This window comes from Necator americanus, chromosome II (genome assembly GCF_031761385.1).
Source record: "Necator americanus strain Aroian chromosome II, whole genome shotgun sequence".
NCBI lineage: Eukaryota > Metazoa > Nematoda > Chromadorea > Rhabditida > Ancylostomatidae > Necator > Necator americanus.
The window spans coordinates 38,091,093-38,118,738 of NC_087372.1; the positions used below are offsets into that span (position 1 = coordinate 38,091,093).

The 27,646-nt window shown below is 38.9% G+C and overlaps 2 protein-coding genes across 4 annotated transcripts; one reads left to right on the plus strand and one right to left on the minus strand.

Annotated features, from left to right (window-relative positions):
- RB195_020728 (uncharacterized protein) lies at positions 1 to 26,767 on the plus strand (the record flags this gene model as incomplete). 3 transcript variants are annotated; one of them, XM_064189155.1, is made up of 28 exons in its annotated part: positions 8,043 to 8,120; positions 8,651 to 8,794; positions 8,949 to 9,046; positions 9,106 to 9,255; positions 9,930 to 10,029; positions 10,480 to 10,596; positions 10,810 to 10,940; positions 11,036 to 11,125; positions 13,146 to 13,216; positions 17,399 to 17,481; positions 17,530 to 17,659; positions 18,580 to 18,707; positions 18,757 to 18,915; positions 19,494 to 19,601; positions 19,747 to 19,932; positions 20,012 to 20,115; positions 20,209 to 20,323; positions 22,672 to 22,797; positions 22,854 to 22,952; positions 23,022 to 23,114; positions 23,167 to 23,332; positions 23,386 to 23,437; positions 25,383 to 25,411; positions 25,656 to 25,765; positions 25,826 to 25,912; positions 26,003 to 26,101; positions 26,521 to 26,597; positions 26,668 to 26,767. In XM_064189155.1, 28 exons carry the CDS (start codon positions 8,043 to 8,045, stop codon positions 26,765 to 26,767), a joined length of 3,030 nt encoding a protein of 1,009 aa, XP_064045036.1. The 3 variants fall into 3 exon arrangements, with proteins under 3 accessions (XP_064045034.1, XP_064045036.1, XP_064045037.1); XM_064189154.1 differs by lacking the exons at positions 8,043 to 8,120; positions 8,651 to 8,794; positions 8,949 to 9,046; ... (4 more) ...; positions 11,036 to 11,125; positions 13,146 to 13,216 and having other exon boundaries at positions 17,335 to 17,481; XM_064189153.1 differs by lacking the exons at positions 8,043 to 8,120; positions 17,399 to 17,481; positions 17,530 to 17,659; ... (15 more) ...; positions 26,521 to 26,597; positions 26,668 to 26,767 and adding exons at positions 1 to 163; positions 232 to 319; positions 7,280 to 7,362; positions 7,521 to 7,633 and having other exon boundaries at positions 13,146 to 13,275.
- RB195_020729 (uncharacterized protein) lies at positions 4,972 to 6,722 on the minus strand (the record flags this gene model as incomplete). Its single annotated transcript, XM_064189156.1, has 3 exons — positions 4,972 to 5,087; positions 6,429 to 6,486; positions 6,675 to 6,722. 3 exons carry the CDS (start codon positions 6,720 to 6,722, stop codon positions 4,972 to 4,974), a joined length of 222 nt encoding a protein of 73 aa, XP_064045035.1.
- Positions 26,768 to 27,646: the final 879 nt, after the last annotated feature.

Consider the following 27,646-nt stretch of genomic DNA (forward strand, 5'->3'; position numbering starts at 1 on the left):
ATGAAAGGCTTGATGAGCACTAGGGCGGACTCGAACTTCCGATCGATCGTGCAGGAAGAGGAATCTCTAGCCCCAGCACTACAACCGCCTCTTTTTAAACTTTTAATGGATTTCCGGAGAAAACCTCATTCAGTGACCGCTACGATTACTGCTAAAGAATCAGGTACCATCGTGCTACGTAATGACGAGACTAGTCCTTACATTGTGTGTCCTTGAAAATATTTTGTACAGTGAAGTGGCTTCAATTCCGACGTGGAAAAGAGTGGAAATGGAATGGGAGAGCCCTCACGCCTTCAGATTACTACTCCAGCCCCGGAAGGTATGGAGGAACGATGAGACAGGGAGCCATGTTAGTGCACCGGTGCCAGAGGGCATAGAACGAGGTTAGGTGGGTCCTACGGCATCGGAATAGTGCGCTGGTGCTGAGAAGAACTCAGAAAGGACGCGACGGATCCGAGGGCGTTAGATTAAGCACCAAAGTGCGTGGAAAACATGTTATTCAGGTCCCACGGCATCTGCATAGTGCGCCGCTAGTAAAAAAAAGGTAGTAGGCAAGTCCAGTGGTACAAGGCAGCATCGGTGCAGGAACGGGTGGGACAGATCCAGCGATTCGTCCGAACTACGCGACTCAGCTAAAAACTGGGACGAGTGTGGGTAGCTCTGGACCGTTACTACAAAATAAAAGAGCCGGAAAAGTTGTACAGGGAGTATACAAATGGTAAAAGAGCCCTAGAGCTATTCTAGCTGCCTTATTCGCAGTCTTGCTTCCTATATCACATCCTTATCGCCTCCTTCGCTCCGTATATTTACATTCTTGCATTTTTTCCTAATCTGTTAATCATATCCTCTTTTCCAAATGTGTATGCACTTCCATGTAACTGTTTGAATAGTACCTTGTAGTTAACATGATGGGACCAGCGTAGAGCAGTCGTTCAGCGGTTCCGCTGAGACCGCACGGTCGATCATTGGTTCGAAAACGCCCCGGTGCCAACCAGACCTTTCATCTCTTCGGGTATCTCGACAAACTGGTATCAAACTTGTCATGGAGGATAAAAACATCGACTTCACACATCGGGTAGCCTCCTCATGTCATTGTAGAGAGTAGGCACGGGTTCAAGTAAAATTTCGAACGATTCAGGATCGAAGCGAACGCATTTGCGGATCCTGATCGGATTGATTGATGCCAGTGACTTCATCTTTTGACTTTTACATCATCTAATGAGAGCCGTTAATTTCAGCAATTTCAGCACGGTGATAAAAATCACTTAACTCTACGACAATGCACTTTGATAGAGATGAAGGTAAAGAGGACTATGTCAGATACTTTAAATAATGATTCCGAACTACTTAGGTTCAAATAACAATTAGATAAAATTTTTTAAAATTGTAATGCTGACATTTATTCCATCAGTACAGTTCCCTAGAAGAGATAAGTCGGTCAATATGTAATCCAAGTTGGCCGAGGCAGAGTCTCCCAGTCCGTTTGTTCCGATTTTTGCCAAGCAAATGAATGAACGAGTGTGGATGTGCATTGTCACGGAGGAGTACACAACGACTCCGTTCCTGTTGTATTTATGTAATTAAAAAAAGGATAAAGCCACTGGCGTATCAATCCACTTAAGATGCGCCAACGCGTTTTACTGGAATTCGTAATCGTTGAGGTTTTGGAACGCGTGATAGCCTATACAATGATTTGCGGGGGCCAGCCGATGATCAAGTCAGTGTTTTTATCCTCCCAGACAAGTCTGGTACCAATTTATCGACCCCGCAGGGATGAAAGGCTTGGTGAGCACTAGGGCGGATTCGAACCCTCGACCGTGTGGCTACAACGGACCTCTAACCGATTGCGCCACACCCGCCCCTATTTATGCATTTATTTATATATTTATGTAATTGAGTTTGAAAAATTCTTCTTCTTTTTTATTTTTTTATTATTTCTTGTTTTTCATTAATTTTTCAAAGTAATTTCTTTCATTTCCCATTGGTATTTTACTTAATGTTTCACCCGTGCCCACATCATGTAAAGCTTCAGAATTTCCTAGCATGAACAATCGTGTCGAGTTTCTTTTTACTCCTCCAAAAAAGGATGTTTCTAGGAAAACGTGATAAATTCGTCCTCTCTCCTCTCTGCCCCACACCTTCAAATCCTATGCCGTTTGGAGTTAGGCGAAGCGGAGCCACAAGTAGAAATTCAGCTTCTTCTTTTTAAAGCTGAGGATCTATGGTGTGAGTCCGAACTAAATCCACAAAAATAACCTTTTGCAAAATATCGCAATATTCGCAATCTTCTGATGTTTTTTTTCATAAATTATGTCCACGGAACTGTCGTAGACATCACACGCGCTCTTTTTTCATCGTCGCAAGAGAAATTTCGGGCAAAGCTTGAGGATTTCTGCCTGCGAATATCTCACGCTTTATCCGCAATATAAATAAACCAGTGGCACTGCAGTATGCCACCTCAACTTCCATTGGAATAAGAAAAACATTGGGAAATACTGTAAATAATCACATCGGCAATTTTTTTTGGCAGCAGTGATGTGAAATTTTGCATTCGATATGTTTTCATTCACTTAATAAAAAAAAGAAGTAATCAAAAAAAATTGTTTGAAAAATAAAAGCTTCATGTAGCAAAAATTGACAACAGGACACTGAGAATTTTCCCCAACTAACTCTAATCAGTTCAAAAATTGCATTTTATTCTCATAAATCTTTATTTCTATGATATTTCGTTCGTATCATCATTTTTTGCGTTAAAGTTATTTTCTGTTATGTTTTTCTTAAAAACTATTTCTCAAAAGGCTTTTTTTGACAGTTCAATCAATCATTCGTGGCTGTCCCAGAGGAAAACGTTACACCAGGTACACGAACCAATTTCTTTTTAGTTATTTTTTTTCCAATTTTTGATATTTTAATTTTTAAAATTTTTGGTCTTTTTTATTTTTTTTTAAATTTATAATTCACACTAATACTACAAGAAAAGTAGAAAAAGAGGAGAAAAATATCAAGTTGAGATTCCTGAATGCCATTCGTCGTGAAGAACGAGAAACATATTCTATTCTATTCTATTCTCTAAGAACTATTCCAGAAATTTGCCTTTCTTATACCTGTGAAATAAAATTATCTACATTTCCATGTAGAACATTCAGAAAGCGATTTTCAGGGATCTCCGCATGTCTGTGAACATTTATTTTTCGTTGAAATCTTGCTTACTACCTGACAGACTATAGAACACACATGGTTCTGGATGAGGCGATGCCATGACAAAGTTCGAACCATCGTTTTATTTTCTGTTCCATGTATATATTATATGTATTATAGATGTACTACTGTGTTTGTTTGTTGATGTAACCGATCCAAAATATTATGATTACGAATGTATGTGGCTAGAGCTATTCTACTCTGGATTGCTTCACAAAAGATAATGCATTACTGTCAACAAACGTTCGAACACCGGTATATTTTTGGAAACGTTAAAATATGTGATCAAACACCATGTTTTTTTTCTTGATATACCTTAAATCTTATGGATGTATAATGGATTGTGAGGATGAGATGTATAATGTACCTCACGGGAACCCAATGATCGGATAAAGGAAACTCTTAGAGAAAGGAAGAAATAAAAGAATTTTCTCTCTTCCTGATAATAAAATGTTTGCATTACGGCACATTCCTTAATGAATCTGTTAAGTTCCGTTCCGTCACCAACATTCAGATCGAAAAGCGTGGATTAGTTGGACAGGGATCGAAATCGAGCCAAAGTAAAGCGCGTAGGCAAGGAACGACCGCAAAGAATACGGAAATAACAACGCTGTTGTTGTTTTTCTTAAGGATATCCATAGAAAATGAGTTAAACGGCAAAATGTACTCAATCACAGTAATGTACTGCTAATTTATAATATCTACTTATTTGATTATTTAGTTTTTTAAATATAATATATCACTACTAATTTTCTTTGGAAAATTCTGTTCTTGGAGCCATTGCAATACCTTTAAGGAAACTATGTTCGTCTGAGTGATACTCCTTTTCTCTCTGATGCACGCTGTTTCTCAACATGGAGGTACCATAGCCTCGACGGAGGTGTAACTGTAACTGAAGTATGGCGCCTGTATACCGTCAAGAAGTATCGATCTCCAGTCCCTCTTCCGTCTTTTTTCAGAGTTTTTTTTCCCAGAGTCAGAGTTTTTTTCAGAGTTTTTTCCCGTCTCAAGAGACAAATTTTGTTGAAATCGGTACAATCCATACGCATACCATATAAATTTTTTTTTCCGACAGGCGACATTCTTATATGTGATCTTTGTGTGAGAATTCTGACAGAAGAACAACGTTGAACGGAATTGAAATTAAGTTTCACTCTATCCTACTTCAGGGAAAGAATGTCAACACAGACTCTCTCTCCCTCAAGACTCTTATTGTGGATGTGTAACTGTCACTAGGACACCAGGTGATGACTCTGTTGCAGATCACATGAGGATACGTACGTAACTCTTGCATCGCCCTGAAAAAATTTTTTTCGAAAATAAAATTAAGCCTATCATAAGTTGATTCAGTAATTCAACGAGTTGTATTCCCTGATGTTTTTTTTTACAAAAATCGAGGGAAAACTGTCCCCTCGCGTTGCCTAACACAAAGCCTTTCCATGAATTTGTGAATAACCGGTACTGTAAAAAGAGTACAAGTGATCGAATTCGTTGTTGTGGATCATAGCTTAGGACATCAAAGCTCGGATATTCGAACCAGCATTTGGAATTGTTATAAATATTGAATCTTCGAAAACAAGAATTGAGTGTTCTGTGAGTTGAATTGAAATGTGTGGATGTAGAGTGTGAGGAACACAATAGCACTGTTCAGTGGATTTATGTCACGTCTAGATATTCATAACACCGTAAACTTCAATAACTGAAAGGTCATGCTCAAATTGTCCACAAAAACGTTTTTATTTCCCGAACAACGGTTTATACTAGACGTAAATATTACATCTCTCGTATTATTATGTTACATGCTTTGAAAAAGGGTAACTCTACATGTTCACGATATTTCCTCGTGATGAATTTCATTTTAGGTCGTCCATTTTCAACATTGAATTGTCCTGAAATAAACGTGGCTGCTTTACACCTCTTTCTGAAAATGTATTTGAAATATGAGGAATAAAGTATTTTGAAATGTTTAATTCTCTAACGAAGCACAAATGGTTCGAGTTCATATCGAAATCGATTAATGAATGAGTTCTCAGCCTGGAAGATGATTTGCGGGGGATCAACCTGTATGTAAGGGCGGCCTCCTTATCCCCACAAACATTTTTTTTTTTGCGAAATTATAGTCTAGAAATGACTGAATAAAATGGTTGAGTGGGTTCGATTTTCCCGTTCAAAACTGAAGTGAATTAAAGTTATCTATATTGGTACTCTGTGATTTTCCAAAAACAGGTAGTATCTTTTTCAATGGACATACATGAATGCTTATCAGTAGCCGACAAAGTACACGTTTAGTTATCCGCATTATTATCATTATTCTTTCATTAATCATACTGTTGTGATTTTTCTAGCTATGAATTCGTCGCACTTGTTGGAAACACTGTCAGTGTGCTATGCCACAAAAAATGAAGTCTAGTCATAGAGACATTCCAGTGTTGTACTAGAAATCCCAGTCTGAAGAACTGAAACGAGGACTAAGCGACCACCAGCAATCTCTTAATCACATTGGCGAATAATACGAGTGCGGACGTTCACCGTAACAAAACATTTGTACTGAAGGTCGCTCGAATAACGCTCCATTTCATTTTCTTTGAAGGCAGCATATCACGAACCTGAGGTGGTGCGGATTTCAGGTGGAGTATCCGTATACGGGTCGTAGATTATGGAGAAGGAGGGTGGTTCCGCTCATCTCTCCCTGTATCACCGCAAACAGCCGCCTCCAGAATGCTGTTTTGTACGACGCCATCTATTGCAACGCTCCTACCCTTGCGCCGCCTCCGTCCTGCGATTCGTCAAAAACCAATTCGGATTTCCCGTGATAGGCAGTAAGGGAGCTACGCGTGCAAGGGTGGCGCGCTGCAATAGAAGGCATCGTACGAAACAGTATTCAGGGGGTGGCAGCTTGCAGTGATTCAGGGAGATGAGCGGAACCACCCCGGTCTCCATATTCTACGACCCCGTATTCGGATACTCCACCTGAAATCCGTACCACCCCAGATTCGTTTTATGCTGCCTTTGATAAACTTGAGGTGAGGTCATCCGAATAGCTTGATGAACACGAGAGAGAACGGATGAACGGTGAATGAAACAACACCTGTAGGTGTCTGAGGAAGACGTAAGTGTCGAAACAGCTCCCAGAAAAAAAAACACTCCACAAGGAAAGAAACCACCAAAATTATTAGGCAAACCATAAAACTGAGGTTAGAAAGTGGTTGAACGAGCAGTTTAGATCTTACCATACGAAACTGCTTCTTCTGGGTGTTCCACAACTCTGTTAGCCTCGGCAGTCTTTGGCTGGAAGTGCAAAATTGTGTCGGTGGTATTGAAAAAACCACTGAGCCAGCTTATCGCTAATAAAATCATAGCAATTCATGCAAATAAATTATTCTTTTCTAAAAAAGATTTAAATACAGTGAAAATCGAATTGTTATACTGTGAAGGGGAACTAAAAAATTAGATCTGCAGTGCATTTTAAAACTCACTTCATCTTTGATAGTATCGAGGTACACTACCTCACTGTTTTCATTCATTTTCAAGCACTTATAATAGTACAGGGAAATGATTAATATGAGAGTTCTGTTCCATAATTCTCTCTATGCGATAAAATAGATGTTTGATGTAAACGATATGACCTGTTCCTTTCATTCATTCACACCATCGGCACCTGTAGATGCACTTTTAGGTTTCTAATATTCTATGGAAAAGCCATATATAGCTGGGAGCAATGAAGTCGCTACAGTTGTGCATTAGTCCTGTGTTAACTGGAAGTAAGTTCTTATTTTTTACTCTACATAGCAATTGAGACTCAACACTGAACAGTGTGGTGTTCATCTGGTTGAACAGCTTCGCGTTCTCTGCGCTTCAAAAACACGTACTTGCCATGAAGCAAACTAACAAAACTTTAAGTTTTATCTTTCGAAGAGTTTCAAGTTGCGTTCTTTTTAGGGTATGAACATTATGCAGTCATCAATTTTCGTGTTACTTCTGTTGGGACTGCCAACAATGCTCAACGCATTTAGGGTGAGAACATTTTTTTAAAGATTTCCGCTGAGTTAGCAGGATGTAATGGAATTATTCTTAATTTCAGGCAGTTTGGAATTTTTTCGACAAAGCGTGTGTCAAAAAAGAACTACGTGGAGTTTGATAAATATAACATTGAGACCAATAAAGGTACCTGAAGGATCGATTTTTTAGTGGAATTTTTAGCATAACATTACTCATTAGTCTTTCCATAGCATGCAAATTAATAATGAATTTAATGTGATTATTTATTAACGTTTTTCTTTTTCCTGGGTTCTCAGATTTTTAGCACAGTTTTTTTTTTTCAGATCACCAATTTTGGGGTGAAAAAGTAGCGATTTTCTACGAGTTTAATTTTGGTAAATATCCGTACTATAAGGATTACAATAAGTCCATCCCAATCAATGGTGGACTTCCTCAGGTAAATGCATATTTTCAAAGGTAGCCTATTACAAAATTGATTGTGTTGGTGGCTCCACGCGAATAGATAAGAGTACGGTTGTTGTTCACATCCACGAATGTGACTACGCTCAATCCCGACTAGTAATCTAGAAGAAAAATCGCGAGAACTTTCTGTTTTTCTATGATCGAACTCGTTACGCATTTGAACACGAGGAAACGATAACGACAATCAAGTTAAAGAGGTAACGTATGTAGCTCAAAGAAACAACAGAACCTCCTCAAGTTCTGGTGTCATAAGCGCTTTCCACGGGTAAGGTAGAGTTACCATCGTTTCACAATCCGTGATAGGTTGCTACGCTGCAAGCATCGATAAAACCAATCATCTTTCAAAAGCCTTTCCCGGATTACTGCAATAGAGGGGATTTAGTATGGTCGTGGTGATACTTGTGAACTGCTACCGTACTCTTATCTACTCGCGGCAAGATTTCAACATCGCTAATTTCTTGGTAAGCTGTCTTCAAATGCTGCGCAAGGCCGAAACGTAAGGCTGATAAAGGTTCCATCTATCTAAACCTCGTAAGCACACTGATAGAAGACATGTTCATGTTGAGATCTCTCCGGGAGAAGATAAGATTACGGGTATATATTACGAGTAAGTTGCGTCGCTGCGCTTAATTCTTCCCAAATTGTCCTGGTAAACGACGTGGAAAACGGCTTTTTCGAACATTTTCCCTACGAGTAACGTTGAAACAAAATCTTTTTATGCGCTTCGGTTCTTTCGCAGCCTATTCATTAGTTTTATTTGGACGAGACGTTGAAGAATCCCTATTAATTACCGTACGCACGGTAGCGGAGTGTGTAAAAAGGTGGCACGTTGTGACGATCCTTGTAAGAAAAAACTTCCAAAAATGTCACATCATGTTTCAAGACGATTAGGGGGAACTGAGCGGTCAAGCTCATACTAGCAATCTACACCTCGTCAGTTTCCTGGTGTGCTCCCTTTGAGTCGAAAACGTTTTTGATGATTAAAGTTTAGAAATCTGATTTGGCTGCACATCTGCAAGTGGTGGAAACCAATATCACCGACAAAATCAAGGATAAGAATTCTGCTGGGCTTGGTATCATTGATTTAGAGGAATGGCGTCCTCTTTTCAGTGAGAATGGATATAACAAAAAGCGGGTATGATAATCATAGATTTTGCGCAGAAGATACAAAGGGTTGATTTAAGCACTGTAGCATTTCGACCGTAACATCTAGTATGTAGTGTTTAATTTTCAAAATTCATTACAGCTTTGCTTTTTTAACGGTAATTTATTTCAGTTATGAGTTTTAGGTGTATCAGAATGAGTCAATCAAGCTTGTCACAGACCCTAGCCTTTCCGAGGAGGGAAAAAGAAAGAAAGCGGAAAAGATGTTCAACAACGCTTCTATGTACTGCACACAGTCCAATTCATACCGTGCTTTTTTTTTGAAAAAAGTGTTTCCTGCAGGCACTTCTTCGTCCAAACAATTGAAAAAGCACGAAAACTTCGTCCTCATGTTAAATGGGGATTCTATGGCTTTCCCTACTGTAACTACAATGCTGGAGTGAAGGAAGACGATTATGAGTGCTCGCAAACGTATAAGGACTGGAATAATCAGTAAGACTATCGCCCTATATTTTTCTCTCCGGACTACCCTACCTTTCTTAGTGTTAATTTACCTATGTCGAACGTCTTCAGTTTAGCGGAATAGTGTTAAGTACTGCTAACTTAGGTACTTTCTGGGTGCTAGGGATTAAGGACGTGACACACCTAAACCCCTAATTTCCAAATCTGAGCGTTGTGGAACATTTATGGCACATCTTATACAGACAAACAATCAGCTGCAGAGATGTTATGCTATTCTTTATGTAAAAAAATTCACACACTACATTTTTGTGGCTGCAAGTTGGTAACACACTATGTCTTTACTAAGTCAGTTTAGGAAAAGTTTTCTTTTCTTTCTCTATAAAACTATTCATATTAATTTTCGTTAAAATCCATTCAGAAACTATCTCACAAATACATATTCTTTCCTTCACCAAAATGTCTTTGCCTTTATCTCCAAAAAAAAACTTGAAAAAAATGGAAATGTTACCCCTATTTTCCTTTATTTCATTCAAAAAAAAAGAAGAAATTAAAAGAAATTCAAGCAAACGAAAAACTGCTGAGTTGCTCAAGTTCTTCATCCATCGAGCATCAGGATTTCAGTGAACCTCGCCTTGGGTTGAAATGTGTTGCTTCAAATTATAACGAGAAAAAATAGAACTATTTAAATTAACGTTTCCTTCTAGAATGATGTTCATCTTCAACAAAAGTGATGCTCTGTATCCTTCAATATATCTAGGACCCAACGATAGGAAAAATCACAGTCGTAGTGACCGATATATACAGGTAATTATTCTTTTTTGTCATGAGATCTGCACGGAATATTTTTTGATATTTATTTATTTATTTATTTATATTGCAAGTCATCCGGAGAATTTCCAAGAACTTTACATAAAAATGGAAAAAAAGAATACAGAAGCAAAATTAAGGGAACACCTAAGCACTTAAGAAGTTAGTTTTTAATTCGAAAAGGAGGATTCAGAACAAACCACGCAAAGGGTTTTTTAACGGTTTTGTGGTGGTCCCACAATTTCCAGTTTTTTTTTTTTGATCAAACTAACTGGTGTAATGTGACCTGTATCATAAAGACTGCATGACAACTATTACTAGCTGTATGCAGTTGCATAATGAAATCTTTACTAACTTTATAAATTTACTAAGGAATAAGGTCAACCGCTACTCAAACGATTACAAGAGTAAAACTTTCGAAAAAGAAACATAAACGATGTATTTCAGGCAATTCTGACAGAAGCACGAAGAATTTCCCACATGTTCTCGCCTCCGTTGCCCATTTACGCGTATATAAAGATTGAATACGATCCACTAAACAACCATAACGACTTCTATTCCGATGTGGGTTCACGAGATTAATCCACAACGCTTGATTTTAAGATTTATGACTTGATTCTAAGTAGAGCATCGTTTCTGTTCTCCTTTGGACAAACAGATGCTCCTCTAAACTCGCTAATCCCTTACATCACACGCTCCCACATAATTTCCGTTCACGTTTTAAAATATCGGAGTCTTGCTTTCCTCAGTCCCTTGCAGAAGCAAATCCTGATTTAGGAAGACTTATGCACAACGATCAAGAAGCCGGCTGATATGGGAATAGATGGTATCATCTTCTGGAGCAGCAGCAAAAACATAACTCAACGTTGTGCTTTAATTAAAGGCAAAATGGATACGAGTGTTGGACCGTAAGTTGTTTCTTGATGAAAAGTCGTCAGAAACTAATGTCTACAGAATGCACACAGTATATATATATATCTTTGTTTACTGACGTATTGTTCAGGCATACTAGTGATACGATAACGGGGCACAAATCTTGTCGAAGCAACTTGTGTAGTGGCAATGGCAGATGTATCTCGAAGCAGAATACAACGTAAGTTGTAAAGGATATTCCGTAAGGATATTTCATAAGCCTAATTTCATTGCTCGCAAGAAACATCTCTTTTGATTAATAAGAAAAAACAATGTACTTGTTCAGTTAGAGGGTAGCTAAAAAAATACTCAGTTCAACAACAAAAACAAGCTACGTATTTGAGCTCTTGAGTTGGACGAGCATTCAAGATACGTTCTGCAGCATCGTTTGTCACTGTGCGGTTTTCCTCTTTATGTCGGCAGCGAAGTTTTTAAACGAATTTTCTGAAGAGAGCAAAAGGTTACAATTCATTAGTGCATTCACATTGCCATTAAAAAGGGAACGACGCGGCAGGAAAAACGTATGAATGATCCTTGAGGATATAAAGTCTTTTTTTTTGTAATCACAATTATAAATAAGTTTGTGCAGTTGAGTAACTATCAGTGTCCAGGACTGACAGATCTGACTTAGGTCACAGTTCTTATTGCTTGGTGCTTGCAGAACCCCGCCTAAAATTTGATCCAATCCCGTAAGGAGTAGTGCAACTCCGCAATATTGAAGAGTTGATAGATTACTAGTCAGTCGGTACATAGTCAACGTAGTAACGCGAATTCATTAACAGATACATTGCTAAGTTAGGTGCTAAATGCAAAATGAATTAATAAAAGGATAAAGTTTCTAGCGTTAATCAATCCGCTTGGGATGCGCCCCCACGTTCACTTCAATTCAGAATCGTTTGAGGTTTACGAACGTGTAACTGGCCCATACAATAACTTGCGGTGGCTAGCCGATGTGTCAAGTCAGTGCTTTTATCCTCCCAGACAAGTCTGGTACCAATTTATCGACCCCGGAGGGATGAAAGACTTGGTGAGCATTAGGGCGGATTCGAACCTCCGATCGATCGTTCAGGAATCGGAACCTCTAAGCGACTGCGCTACACCCGCCCCCAAAATGAATTAACAGTCATTTTATATAGCAGAATTTCCCTACTTATCACCAACACGGGCGGGTGTGGTGTAGCGCTTAGAGGTTCCGCTTACTGCACGATCGATCGGAGGTTCGAGTCCCCCCTTGCGCTTACCAAACCTTTCATCCCTCTGGGGTCGATAAATCGGTACCATACATGTCTGGGAGGATAAAAACACTGACTTGACCTACCGGCTAGTCTCCGCAAGTCATTGTATAGGTCAGTTATAAGTTCGTAAACCTCAAACGATTCTGAATCGAAGTGAACGTGGGGGCGCATCCGAAGCGGATTGACTAACGTCAGAAACTTTATCCTTTAAGACACTGGAATCATGCTCTTTGAAATTTAGATAAGCTGTGCCCCTCAAAAGTGGCAGCTAGTACAGTAGGTGCAAAATATGTTCATACGGATGGGCGCGACGAGTCTGCCGTGACGCACACCTTTTTCCTACCTGGCAATTGAACCACTTTACCAAGCTTTAATCTTGAGCAAATGTTTTCATTCTGTTGATATGTGATAAAAGAGAGTCTGCCTGTCTCTAAGAAGAGTCACAACATGAGCGAGTCGACGCACATTCCAATTCGGCTGAATTGCTGAGATTTTTAGACATAAATATTTTTGGACATAAATAATATTCGCGATACATTCCCAATGGGTGATCACGATGCCATTTTTCCTCAACTATTGTTTTCGACGTAAATTGCTCCTTTTACTCACTTCTAATAGGTAGATTGCACTTTGGCGTACAATTCTGACATGAACAGTAAAATAGAAGCATTTTTGAAGTTGCTAGAACTTAAATGTTAGAAACTAAACAATTGGTAGCTGAAGCTGCAGGGCAAACGTAAATTTCAACTGCATTACCAACTTCTAATTATTGTACAAATTGAAAAGCTGCTAGAAATAGGTGATAAAGCAGACATTTGGTACTCCTCGACAACTTCAGATGAAAAAATTCACATTAAAAAATTGGAAAATCCGTGCTCACTTATCCCGTACGTGGACAAGGAAGTACTAATAAAAATAGTTTCTTTATAGTAAACAGCTACTCTTGATATGATATTTTAATTGAAGGTGCATCAGCAGCCAAGTCTACACTGTTAATATCAATGATTATAAATGTGAATGTGACTACGGCTACACAGGTGATAACTGTGCGGATACGACTACAACAACAACTACAACGGTAGACCCATTACAGTAAGGATCACTGATTAGTTGTTGGCTAAACGTTATGTATTTGATGTATTTTATTCACGTTTTGATATATGTTTTATTAAAACTTCTATGTATTTCTCCGAGTTTTGATGTATTTTAGCCTAGTTTTGAATAGAAATGTATAACCATTTATCGGATAATCAATGCAAAAGCACACCACAGTTACTTACAATCACTTCTAATAGTAGTACCGTACTTAACTTTGCGTTTTTCCCCTTTTAATGATTAGAGTTGCCCAACGTGCTTGAAACCTACTAGCAGCTCTTGAAATTATCAGGGTTTGGACAACTAGCACTGAAATATTAGGTGTCACATTAAATAGTATGTTTCTTGGTTGTTTTTTTTTTGCCTTTTTAACCTCATTAACGAGATCTGATTGCATCAGACAAAAAACTTATCCTTAACAGGTATGGTATTTTCCATTTTTTTTTTGACAGACGATGAATTTTCGTATGAATGAACAATCTTCTAGGCCAGCAAGCTGGCTTTCAAAAATGTGTGCCCTTCGAAACCTGTTTGATTCTATCAAAGAACATGATGATCAAGTTTCGCAGTACTTATCTGAGCACAAGATTAAGATGGTTATCCATACTTAATTCACTTGGATTTCCAGTGTGCAGTCTCCTTCTCCAGAACTTGGAAAAATCAACATTTTGGGCTCAGAAGCCTTATTGGAAGTATTACCAGTGAAGGATGATCGGCATGCTCATCAGAGCTCTTCTTCCCCTTTTTTGTATAATTGGATATGATCAGAAACACTTCTCAGTCGTTGCCATAGGGAAATAGTTCTTTTCGGCTGTGGGTCCAGAGTCACACGATCAGTGTGCACCTTTACCAAGGACGTAAGTTGTGAGGCTGGTTGTGGGGACCTCTGTGGAGATGGACCCTCTACACGCTCGCAACAATGAACAAGATAACACGAAATCATAAATACTTACCGAGTCTAGTTACTAAGTTACTCTTCAGTTACTCCGAACCGTGTTCTGAAACACTTCACAACAATCGCTCCAGTGGTTTCCTAAGTTCAAATCAGCTCTTCGTGATAATCGGTACCAAAGTTCGGCCAGAGCGCATCAAACAAACCAGAAACGAACCAGTTCAAGCAGCAAAATTCACCTTCTTACTACCAGAACAAAAGAATTACGCACCTGAAAATGTGCCGATTATTAAAAGTAGCGCTTGTCGAATTGAACCCTATTAGCGCGGCGCATCTTTTTCCATTTTCTACAACTTAATCATTTTATGTATTTGATCATGGAAAAATCGTTCTATTCTGTGGATGTCCGGTGAAAAAAGCTGTTTGTTACTAGCCAAGAACTACATATCATTTCTGTGTTGGCGCACATTTCATGCATACAACAACTAAATTTAAAGAAAAAACTTCTTTTTCCTGCTAAGATGTTAAGGTAATCATCTTGAAGATTTCCCAGTAAATCGTTATAGGTCCACCCTTCTTGTATCGATGGCTCGACAATTCCAAACTATTATTTTCCGCAGAAATCATACTGTTAATTCATCTATCACCTATAGATCCCATACATTCTTGCTATTTAAAGTTGACATGAACAGCATAGGCGTTCCTAGATTCTGACCCACTAGAACAAGAAGGTTTTGAACCACCCAAATCTCGTTTGATAGCGGCGAGTAACTGCTATTTTCAACAAAATTACTAACAAAAATAATATATAATATAATTAGGATATAAAGATAAAGTAACTAGCCACTTGTGATGCGTCAACTTGTACTGCAATTCGTAATCGTTGAATCGTTTTGAAACGGGTGTTGGCCTATACAATGACTTGCGGGAGCCAGCCGATAATCAAGTAAGTATTTTTATCCTTCCACACAAGTCTGGTACCGATTTATCGACCCCGGAGGGAATCCTTGGTTTGCGCTAAGGCGGTTCCGAACCGACCCTACCACGGACCTCTAACCGACTGCGCCACACCCGCCCCGGCCAGAACGAATATGAACAGCAAAATCAAGCTTGAATATTCCTAAAACCTTGTACAGACACGTTTACTAAGAAGACTTTCCTAAATACTCAGTTTGGATCATTTCAACCAGTGATTTGAAACCGTCAACATTAACAGGGCGTTCACTTCGAGTGCTATCAAACAAGCAAAAATCACCGATGGAAAATTTTCTAAATCAGCGTTGGCACTTATTCGCTTTCAATACGTCTTCAAACACATCAAATAGTTTTTTGCATGCAATAACGTAAATATTCTTCAATTGATTGATTGTCTGCCATTTGACAACGGTGTAATAAAAACGTTTCAATATAAATGTCATAAAAGTGAAGGTCACGAGCTGTAAAAATCCCAACCCTGCTTCATGAAGTCATGCTTTGAAATAAACTGAAAAAAATATCCTACTCTAATAATAATTGATTAGTTGTAAATGCCTTTAATAGTATTGACTAGCTTACCGTCTTCTTCTCTTTACCTTTCCAAATTTTGTCTTTGATTTGCCTGATCACTTTTGTGTTCCACGTCGTGCGAGACTTGATATCCCGTCAATAGTGCCTATCGCCCCGCAGAGTGTCCTCGAATATTTCCGGCAAATCCGCCAAAATCATTTGTGTTCACGTATTTGGTTAGAATTTTCTGTAGCAAGAGCTGTTCAGTTCTTTCCTTTATCTCGAATTCGCCGTTGAGATGTTCTTTGAGTCTTAGCGGATGATCACCGATTTATAAACTATGGAATCTTGAAAGGTATAAGCGTAAAAAATAACTCGTCAACCTAATTGGTCAAGTTTATTTGCTTTTTTTGTCAAAATAATCCTTTTTTAACCAAAATCATTCGTCATTTTGTTAAGGATTTGTTTTTCTGGGAACTTAAAACCATGATTTCTTAGCAGTAGATAATATTTGATGCTGAAAGTCGTAAAATTTATGAGCAGGAATTCCTTGATTTATTGCTGCAGAGGGAACATGGGAGTGACACAGAAAAAGAAGAATATTTACGCGTTTCCGAAAACAACAGATGTAAATAAGTAGAGAATCTACTGCATTTCCTGCAGTTACCAACTTGAGTGAGAAAATCATATCATATTTAACCGGAAACGAGGAGGACAAGTACGTTCTACCCAGAAAACGGAAAATATACGGCAAAAACCAATTCATCCCAAAGACTGCGTTTATTTCAAACGAATAGACACTAGCCACAGTGATTAGCTGGACTGCAATTTTTTTCATAAAAAAAAATGATGCAAAGATTACCATATCATACCACCGACTAAAGAATTCGCACCAGTCCTTGATTCCTCGATTCGCTCCCTGCGATTGTCTCCCAAGAAATATTGTGAGGGAATGTGACTGCGAAAGGAGGAACTGAGCTCTATATTTCTTTTTGGTTGCAGAAGAAAAAAAGAAAAGAAAAAGAAAGAAAGAACTTCAACATACTGTTGTTAGACTTCGATTTAATTCCAAATAGACGAGAGAAGCCAAATAGCCACTTTAATTGCATGCTAATGTATGTGAATATTCCGCAAACATGGAAATGAAGCTCTATCGGCTGCGGATCTACAATCTTCGTAAGGCTCAAATTTCTTATTTTTTTTTAAAATAACGTTTCTCTCTTTTTCGAAACAAACTTTCTTTCCAAAATTTCAAATAGTTAGTTGTCTAGTTGCGTATTACACCATTGACACTTTCAGTCATCCTTTGCTGTTTCTTTTATCACTCTTACACAGCATTCTTGGAACAGGTATCAATAGTTGCAAAAAATTCAAACGATCCTTTCAGTAACATATGCGGAGGTTACTTATCCTGGATACCGCAAAGCTCATACATATTTCTGAATTGATTCGAAAAACGTTTCGCTTTTTCGAAAGAAAGCATTTTTCTGGAATTTTAAATAGTTAGTTGCAATCCATTAGAACTGTAGAATTTAACTAAGATTCATGTCCTGAATTCTACTTGCACTTTACATCATTGACGCTTCCAGTTATCCGTCAGTGTTTCTTTTGGGAATCTTAGAAAATGTTTGTGGAACAGGAATGATTATTTGCAAACAATCCAAACTATCCTTTCAGTAGCACATGCGGAGGTTACTTATCCTGATACCGTTTACTTGCTGTTGTGCACTACCCATCGGGTTATCAGGCGATGACAACTCGACGAACTATGGAACATCGGCAGGCTATGAAATCGCATCAGACATGCTCAGAAACTCCATAAACTTCTCGGTTGGTAGTGTTTCCGAAACCCTCCATCGCACACTAAGCTGTATTTAGGTTGATCCTTGCGTAGATTTTTTCGAGTTTGCATGCGGCAACTGGTTAGCGAACCATCCGATTCCTAAAGACAAGAGCAGTTATTCACTAACTGACTATCTCTCTGATAAAGTGAAGAAAGAAATGCGAGGTATTGCCCATTGGCATTGGATTTTCCAGGCTCTGACGAAGGCGTTAACGCCGAAACATTAGCTGTTGTTTAATAGAGACGATCAATAACAATCTTGGATACAGCTGAAGAAAATCAATTAAAGAAAGGCTAGGTACTTTACAAAGTTTGAACTTGCGTTAAGAAGTAATGACATTCGTTCCTATAAATAACTAATAAATAATGATAAGATAACTTTTCCCCATTTCTGTTTATTATTACCATCAGAGATAAGATAATTTTAGAGATGTTATCACAAATCTGCTTCGACCTCTTAGGAATAGTTTTAAAAAGGAACAATTTTTCGTAATAACAATTAAGCATTAACAAACATTAATATCAATCGTCAAAGGGAAACAAAAGACTGCACTTTTTGCCTATGTTCGACTGTCTTTGAATCTCGGCATGTTGAAACGTAGTTTTTAATTGATTTAACTGAATTTAACTTTAATTGAAGGCGATAACGTCGAAACGTTAGCTGTTGTTTAACAAAGACGATCAATACCGATCTTGGCTACAGCTCAAGAAAAACAATTAAAAACTGCACTTTTTATTATTAAGAACGGATTAGTTAGACTTCAACAGATTCTTAGACAAAGTTCATATTTTTTCTTAGGGGAATTCTGACAAAAGTGTCAAACAAAGAGTTTTACAAAGAAAGCATCTTTTCTTTCTGCTTAAAAGAACACTTTTTCACCACGGAGATGTACATTTTTCAATTTTTGTGGATGATAATGGTCAAAGTGAGGTATCATGCCTAAGAGGAATTGAGGACTAATAAGTGGGTATCTACTGTTTCGTCCCAGAAGGACACAATATAGGGAGAAGCAAATGTTAAGAGAAACAGTTGGAAGAGCGTAAGCGTCCATCTTCCCTCACAAAAAAATAACACTTTTGTTAAGGAATATTTGAATCAAAGGAAATATTTGGTTCAAAGGCGATGAACGCTCTGAAAGCCGTGTACACCAAATGCATGAACAAGGAGGAGTTGAACGCCATTGGCTCCAAACAACTGCTGAAGAGGATCAAGGTTTGTCCCCATAGATGTTCTTTTATTGTGTCTACATCGATTATCTTAGAACTATGGTGTGTGGCCGATATTGGATGGTGATCACAAATGGCGCGAGGAGGATTTTGATCTGACTTCTCTTCTGGCCCACGCCGTAGAAAGGGTGGATGTGTTCATCACTATCTATGTCGATTTCGATTGTTGGAACGTCTCGCGTAAGCTCATCAAGGTTTGGGAAAGTGCTTGGTTTCCATTTGCTCACTCAGTTAAAACGAAAAGAGAGATTCTGAAGGATTTTCGTTTTTCGACGACTGTGCTGTCTAACGTTTCATAAAAACTTTCAAGCTTCAATGTTAGCAAGAAAGAAGGAAGAAGTGAAATTTTGGGATATTTAGAGTCGAAGGGACTGCATTCGTTCCATGATTGGTTACCCCTGCTTGCTTTACTTATTGAACATTCGGGTCTGTTTGAGTACACAAATCCCGACAAAACATGACACACAAAACTGGATGTTCTCTGCTTTTTCCGATAGCATTGCTCCTCGAAGCAAATTTAGCATCTAATGCTTGAATCGTCTATGAAATAACTACAAAAATAGATCCTGAACGGAGACTGAGCATACTATTATATAAGATCACAGAGGAATTTTGTTTGTATTCTGGATTATAGTTTGGTAACCGCAAAATGACAAAGATGCGCGGTGAAAATGAAGCTTTGAGATGGATACACTGGCACAGTATAGTAAAGTATAAGCACACTTCTGCTGTTCTCAGGTCAATGCTACAAAAATTATTTCTACTGTTTTAGATTGACCAAAGTGACCTTGGACTGGGACGTTCCACCCGCGATTACTACTTGGATAAGGAAAAACATGAGGCGAAGATCACTGCGTATAGGACGCTCCTCATCAACATGGTGACCGGACTTTTTTCCTGGTGAAATTGAAATCGGGACCTGAATTGAATATTTCACATTAGGAGTGAATTTCCAATCCTTTAACAGTACTGTAGAACATTGTCTTTAAACAGGACGAGTGTTACCTAAAATATTGATATTTTAGATAACACTCCTCCTCAAAGACTCTAACCAACATAACAACGTGACAAAAATAGCCCAAGATGTTGACGAAATTATTGACCTCGAGACAAAATTAGCAAAAATTCTTGTTCCGGATAAGGACCGAAGAAATCATAGCGAGAAATGTAATCGTCGTCGACTCAACGACTTGGAAGAATTGATGCCCATGGTTGGTCTTACGTTTTAAAACTAAGTCTAAAACAGAAATCCTCAACATCCTGAAATCCTCTTAATAACGTTATTCTCAGGTGAACTGGACAAGATACTTTCATTCTATCGCGCCCCCCGTTGTCCACGACTATCTCGCTTCGAATCCAGAAATTATCATCACGGAAGTTGATTTCATGAAAAGGTGATCTACTATTCGTCACATTTGCATGATTATATTTGACGCGATTTGTGTCGAAGAAGAAACAAAATATGGGGAAATGCAATGCCCTTTCAGAGTCACGAATCTCTTGCAATCGACGGATCCTCGAATTATAACCAACTACATCTACATGCGCTATTCATTAGCTTGGAGGTTAGAGCTGGGAGAGCGTTACGAAGACATTCATCAGGTAAGCGAATGAAATGGTTATGAGCAAAGAAAGATCATGCAAAACGTTTCATTACAAGGATGGAAATTTATCGTTAGTGGTTAAACTAGCAAGGTTAACTCTGGAAAAAAAAAACTTCCAGAGAAGTATGCTTTAAGAATATCTGTGTGGTATCAGAGCTTTTTCGAAGAAGAAAAGGAAGAAAGTTTGAGGATCGCTAAAGAAAGAAAGGGCGAGGACGCTCTAACGACGGACCTCTACGAACACCATCAACAGCCACCTTGTTGGTTCTTTGACTAGTTTTAGAAAGATACAACAATGAACATCATTGACGAGGTGTATTAGAAGCGGATCAAATAATTCAGAGATGTACGAGAAAGTGACGATGATACTTTTCTCTGAAGGCTCTCATGATGATACGCCAATCTGCAGGGAAGCGATGAGAGAACCCCTTAATGAGAAAGGAGTCTGTCATCACCGTTGAGCTAGGCTGAAGCTGAAAAAAGGAGCATAATTTGCCCATGTTCGACTGTCTTTGAATCTCGGCATGTTGAAACGTAGTTTTAATTGATTTCTTTGAGCTGTAGCCAAGATTGGTATTGATCGTCTTTATGAAACAACGGCTAACGTTTCGGCGTTATCGCCTTCGTCAGAGCCTGGAAAACTCAAAGCCATTAGTGACTTATCCCCTCATCACCCGCCTCATCACCCTACAGAAAGCACTCAAACGGTAAGCAAACTCAAAACCAACACATAGGCTAGTAATTACCTCATTAGCTAGACTTGTTAACACAGCAGGAGCATAATTTAATCAATAATCTCACCATTAATTTTCCAGAGATACATATCACCCTACACATTCGGAATGAAACGCTGGACTCAGGGATGTAACGAAGAAAGTTATCCATCATTCAAAATTTGAGACAATTTGGAATCGGAAGTTCAACTAACCATCAAACAACGACATCAAATCTTAAAAATCTTACAGCACCTACTGCTCTTTACTCTTTTAAGACCCTTCCCATTCATTTGAGAGAGGTATTGGAAAAATTTACCAAGTAGGCGTCTGCACTTAACACACAAAGATACGTTATGAGTTTTATACCATTTTCGTTGAGATGGATGCGCAGAGAATGACAGCGCACAAGAACATCGACCCAATGCATTGTCGAGTCCCCGCAAAGTCGTTGTAGGCCGAGAACGTGTCCAATGACACTTGCTTTTCCTAACTGAAGTTGAGCTGCACAATCCAAAACAATTGACCGTCGCTTTATCGTTTAATTCTCCTGTGGAACTGCTTTTCTGACAACAAAATTCCGCTATTTTACGACACGCCTGAGGAGAGAATTAGGGAAACACAATCTCACTCTTAATGTTCGGCGACACTAGGAGAATGAGAAGCGTGAATTCGATTACATGTGCTGCTGTCTTAGGTTAGTTACCATTTGTATACTTTCTGTAGGGTGATAAGGCGCTTGAGAGAATAAATCACAGATGACTCTGAGTTCTCCAGCCTCTGACGAAGGCGAAAACGCCGAAACGTTAGCTGTTGATGAATATCAATACCAAACTTGGCTATAGTCCAAGCAAATCAATAATGTAATGAAAAGCTATGTATTCAACATGCCAAGATTCAAGGACAGTCGAGCATGGGCAATGAAAGCATATCTGAATGTCATCGCAGATTCTTTTTAAATAAGTAAGGAAATGAACATGAGAAACGATCGCATTCGAGGGCTGAGCAAACAATAAAGAACTGCATGAGATGCGTAAGAATTTAAAATCATTGACAGTGTTACGAGGATGGGCTGGAACCAGTGTTCAGCACCTACCCTTTCAAAAGTACAGTTCTGGTTATACACAGGTCGCAGTAGTAACGTGGACACCTAAATGTAGAAGAAAAATGTGTCATCTAACGCTTCATCAAAAAAGGCGGTCGCTATGATTTTAAACGTTTTAGAAAGAGAACGACGAGTTCTTTACATCAGTCCACATCAAATACCAACTATCAGCGATGCCGCTACGGTGACAGAAGAATGTAAAATTAGAAAGAATAATAAGGGATAATAGGGATCCTTTCCAATAAATTTACTATTAAAATTGTTATCGAATTATTGTATAAAAGCCGAAACTAGTAGCCCAAGCTAATAAAAACCAACTAAACCTGTTGTCTCCAGGTGATGTAGCCCTAGCCAAACGTGTTCCGCATTTTCGATTTTTAAACCCTATTTTTCAACTTAAAAGTAAAGTCAGTTTATTGTTCAGTTCATTAAAGAAAAAAAGTGGAGTGACAAGTGAGCAATCTCGCACAGCTTCTGCTTGAAAGAAAAATGCCCATAATTTTTTTCCGGCTAAACACTTCCTTATAGGAGTTTGATAGTTTAATGTACGGAAAAAAACAAAAAGCCCCAAGGTGGAAAGACTGCACTAGTAATACCATGGACATAATGAAGTACGCAGCTGGAGCAATGTATGTGAGGAAAAAGTTCGAAAAGGTACTGCTAAGGTTTCTCCATGTTCTTCGCATCTGTTCTGAGCCAAGATTGTGCAGGTATCAAAAAATTTGACTTTGGAAATGATCGACGATCTGCAGGAAGCATTCCACGAGATGGTTACTACCAATGAGTGGATGAATAAGCGGACGAAGAATGCAAGTCTAGTTTCTAACTAAGAAAATTCAATCTAAGAGTGTGAAAAGTAGAACTACTCACAATTTCAGAATGCTCTAAACAAAGCGAAACAGATGCTTCGCCAAATCGCTTACCCGGATTTCATTCTCGATGATGCAAAACTAGACGACTATTACAGTGGAGTGAGTTAATTCTCACAAGCCTAAGTATCAAGGTTCTATTCTTCGATTCTAGATTTCCATGAAAGAGACCGACTCCTACAGCGAAATGGTGCAGAAAATTATAAGATGGAACATTGAATTTAATTACAAACGGTTGATTAAACCAGCAGACCGAACTGAGTTCGATTTTAATGCAGCTGATGTGAACGCCTACTATGACCTGACGACTAATTCTATCAGTGAGGCTTCTTTGATGGTATTTTGTAAAGTATCGAGTACCTAAATATTCTAGAATTTCCTGCTGCCATTCTTCAAGCTCCTTTCTTCCATCACACTTTCCCGAGGTTGGTGGAGAACTAAAAAATAAATTACTTTTGGGGATGTGGAAAATCGTCCTAGTATCAGGCCATATGTTGCAGCATTTCAGTTTTCTTCGTTGCGAGGGCTTCTCAAGCTCAGCATGCCAATAGAGACACCATAACACGAAATTAACGATGTTGAGGTCTCTGTGAGACAATATAAAGTACCCGTTGTGGATTACAAGTATGAGAGTGGTTACGCTCAGTTCTCCTTAATCGCCCTGAAAAACGGCGTGAGAAAGAACCTTAATTCCAAGAAAATAAGTTAGAAAGCCAGCTTGTACACACTTTGAGAAGTGCGAAAGTTCGACTTTCCTTAAATCTTGGCATAGAGATTGCAACTTGTTGATAGTCGAATTTAAGCAACAGCCAATAGCGGAGCGATTGCACCACGCGGATATCCGCTACCATCACGACAACGCGGCTACTGAGGCTCTGACGAAGGCGACAACGCCGAAAAGTTGGCCGTAATAAAGTTTGTTAAACAATCTTGGCTGTTGCTTAAATTCGACTATCACCAAGTTGTACACACTTCGTTTCTCACGGCTTCCTATTCATTACTTTCACTCCAGTAGACAGCTGTTAAGACCTCACTGATTCATGACGAGTCGCTGCTTGACCCAGGACTACAAGGATGGCACGTTTTGAACCAACTCCCAGGAGCTAAGGTGGTTTCGCTCCGTTTTTCAAGATGATTGGAGGGAATTGAGCGCGGCAGTGCTTGTGCTCGTCATTTACGACACAACTCTACATTGTCCCACAGAGTCTCCAACATCGACAAATTCGTGATATGCTTCTGTTAAACGCAGTGGTGAGAGGTCTCCACTGCGTCTTTCCGGTCGATGATTCGATACCGAGTTGTATGACTAACTCCTTCCCGGTGTTCCGAATATTCGGAATATGAAGATGTGATGATTACAATGTTTATGTCCTCGTATTCCCTCCGTCCGTATCCCTTCGTGTATCCCGTAGCTATCGCAAATAGATGGCTTTTCTGATTCTTGTTGGCTCCGCAAGTATCACTTTGAGCAGCACAAGGGACTTTTGCATGTAGGAGTATTGTTATCGTACGCACTGGAAATAGATGGCTTCTGTTAATTCTTTTTCTTTTCTTTCGTTAAACTTTGTCCATTAAACCACTCGTTACTTTTACGGGGTTTAAAACCTTATTTTATTATGAGACAGCATCTCACGTGCAGTAACTTTTTAAGCAGCATAAACGATTTCTGATCGAAGCAGAATGCACTGGGGCATTTCGAGAGAATGCTAATCGTCAGCAATTTTTCCTTCACGTTTTCCTGTCGCTATACTTTCTAAGTAGTAGCAATCAGATGAATCGTTGAGATAAAGTGCAGAAGATGTTCTCGAAGAATTGAAACAATGTATAGCTACCGATCATTCTAGAGTGGCATGTTGATTTGTGGATGGGAAGATTCTTATTCCTGGCCTGACCGACGTAGCACCTTCCATTTGGATCATTTGGATAGGAACACATTCAAGACACGCACCGTGCACCTACGTTCCGAACTCTGGTCTACCGTCTAAGCGCAAGATGAATAAAACCAAGTTCTTTGGCACTTTTTAGGTGTAGCATCGAGCCATTCAAGTTGGATTAATGTGAGACAGCTGCGAAGACTTGGAACTAACAAAAGCTTCTGGGCTATTGATCCTATCCATTAATCCGTCAGCTAACCGAATGATAAGCCAGCTGTGCCTCAAAATCTTTCCTATGTGCTTTATTGTATGCTTCTCATGAAAATCTTATTACTAAGGCAGGATTACTGCTGTTATGTTTGACACTTCCACACTATTGCAAAATCCTACAGATTATAACCACATCACTTACATATTAGGACTAACTCAATTACGATTTTGAGAATGAGAAATTCACGAAAAATGTTTAGCATCATTCTTTTTAACACTTTTCTAGAGCTCTAAACTATGGCGCTATAGGAGCGAGTTATAGGACACGAAATCACTCATGGATTTGATGACGAAGGTAAATTTGTAACATCTATTTGATAGTAGTTTCTATAATATGGTTGCCGATGGATAGTCATTTTTTTGCTAGCACCGTCTTACTTCTTCTTTTCCAAAAAAAAAAATCTAAAAACCATCCCTCAACCATGCACTTTAGTTCCACTAAAAGAACCTCTGAAAAAAGAAGCGTTTTCAACTCGATTTTTGTATTGCATTTTCTTAGGACGGCAGTTCGACGCTGATGGTAATCTCAAAGAATGGTGGGATGCTGAAGTGAAAAAGAAGTTTGAAGAACGAATTAAATGTATTATCAACCAATACGGAAAACTTGAAGTAAGTTCAAACTAACCTGTAAATACTCCGTTTAGTCGAGGATGTGATTGAAAAAAATAGGTGCCTGGAACTGGTCTCAAAGTAAACGGTAAACTCACACAAGGTGAAAACATCGCTGACAACGGAGGCGTAAGACAAGCTTTCAGGGTACGTATTATAGCGGATAGTGCTGGCATGTATCAAACATTTCATCGGTTGTTTAGCACCAATATGCATGCTTTTTCCTCTCTGTTGCAGGCCTACAAAAACTACCTCCGAAAGCATGGGGAAGAAAAGCGTATCAAGGGATTTGAGAAATACAGCAACGAGCAAATATTTTTCCTTGGATTCGCTTTGGTAATTTTGTCGAGCCACATTTTAGGGCAACTTCTTCCTGAAAATTGCAAACAGTTTTTTTTCTTTTTCTAACAGTAAACATTAACAGCAGGAGTAGTGCGAGAATTTAATTTGAAATGAAAACAACTTTGTTTCATAAGCTTTTAAGTTCTTTCTTCCTTTGTGATCCAGAGCGATGTTTTCATTGATATCCTTAAAAATCCATGGATTTTAAATCATGTAATGAATCAAAGAGATCTCTGCGTTACAGAAAATCCACAACTTCAGATTCAGCTTCCATCCTCGTAATAGTTGTGTAACCTCTATCTTGCTCCTATCCTCGTGATTTAGATGTACTTACTTCTCCTACCTACTTCTTAGCCTTACAAGCGTTAAGGGAGTTTTTCGCAGCCAAATTTTGTCAAGCTTTTTGTGCTCAGAGCTGGTGCGGCCACACAACACATGACCACATGATAAATCTGCTACTTACTGATCCGCATTCTCCTGACCGTTTTCGGTGAGAAAGCTAATGTTGATAGAATGTAATTTCTCGTTAAGCATTTTTAACTCTAAAAAATTCTCTTCAGAGTGAACCAAGTGTTAGCCAACCAGCCCGAGTTCGCTGCAGCCTACCAGTGCGATGTGGGCACTCCAATGAATCCTGTCGAGCGCTGTGCTGTGTGGTAGCAATAGACTGAATTATTTTTTCGCATTCACATAAATTAACATTTGTGTACATGTTAATTTGTATACGTGTAATTTGTGTAAATTACTATAATTAACAGATAAAAGCTGTCTTTGAAACGGAAAGGAGCTTACGTTCAGCCACTTATAGTGTGTCGGATTTTCGGATGTCGGAAACTGAGGAGTTTCCGACATCCGAAAATCCGACAGAAATTTTGACACCATGTGCAAATTCATGTTGAGGCAGACCAGAGAGAAGATCTACAATGGAGGTTCTTTCAGAAAATGTGTTCAATACGTGCAAAAGAAGGGTTTTACGGTTTTATTGCGGAGAAGGGAGTTTGCATTCACACCTGTGGAGAGAAAATCCACGTATATTCATGTCGATCCCTCCCGGAGAACTGCTGATTTCAGTCATGAGGCGTCTGGGAAGGAGCTTCCGTCGCCAATTGAAAGGCAGTCAAGAGAACAAATGGACTGAATGAGCGAAGACGCTAATTAGCGTGTATGACAAGGATTCGAGAAGAGCTTCTGCTCTACTGAGGAAGCACAGCGATGAAACGCATAAATGTTTGGCAGAGCTAATGGATTCACTGTTGGATTTGGAAGGAACATATGAAGCGTTCCTCCCGGCCAAACGAAACGCCACACCTCTCCTATCGAGCACCAATTCGTGATGTCTCCCAGGGGCTCAGAACAAAAAAAAACTGCTCAAAATACCCAAATTTATTTAATCGCCCATACACCTACATGACTACATGCCTGCCATGCGATATAATGGTGACAATGGCAAAGAATTTTCCTACTGAAGAATCAGAAGTGAATGGTTTCCTGTTGAAACGATTGTCTAAAGGTTTCCATGCCGTTTTTTTCAGGACGATT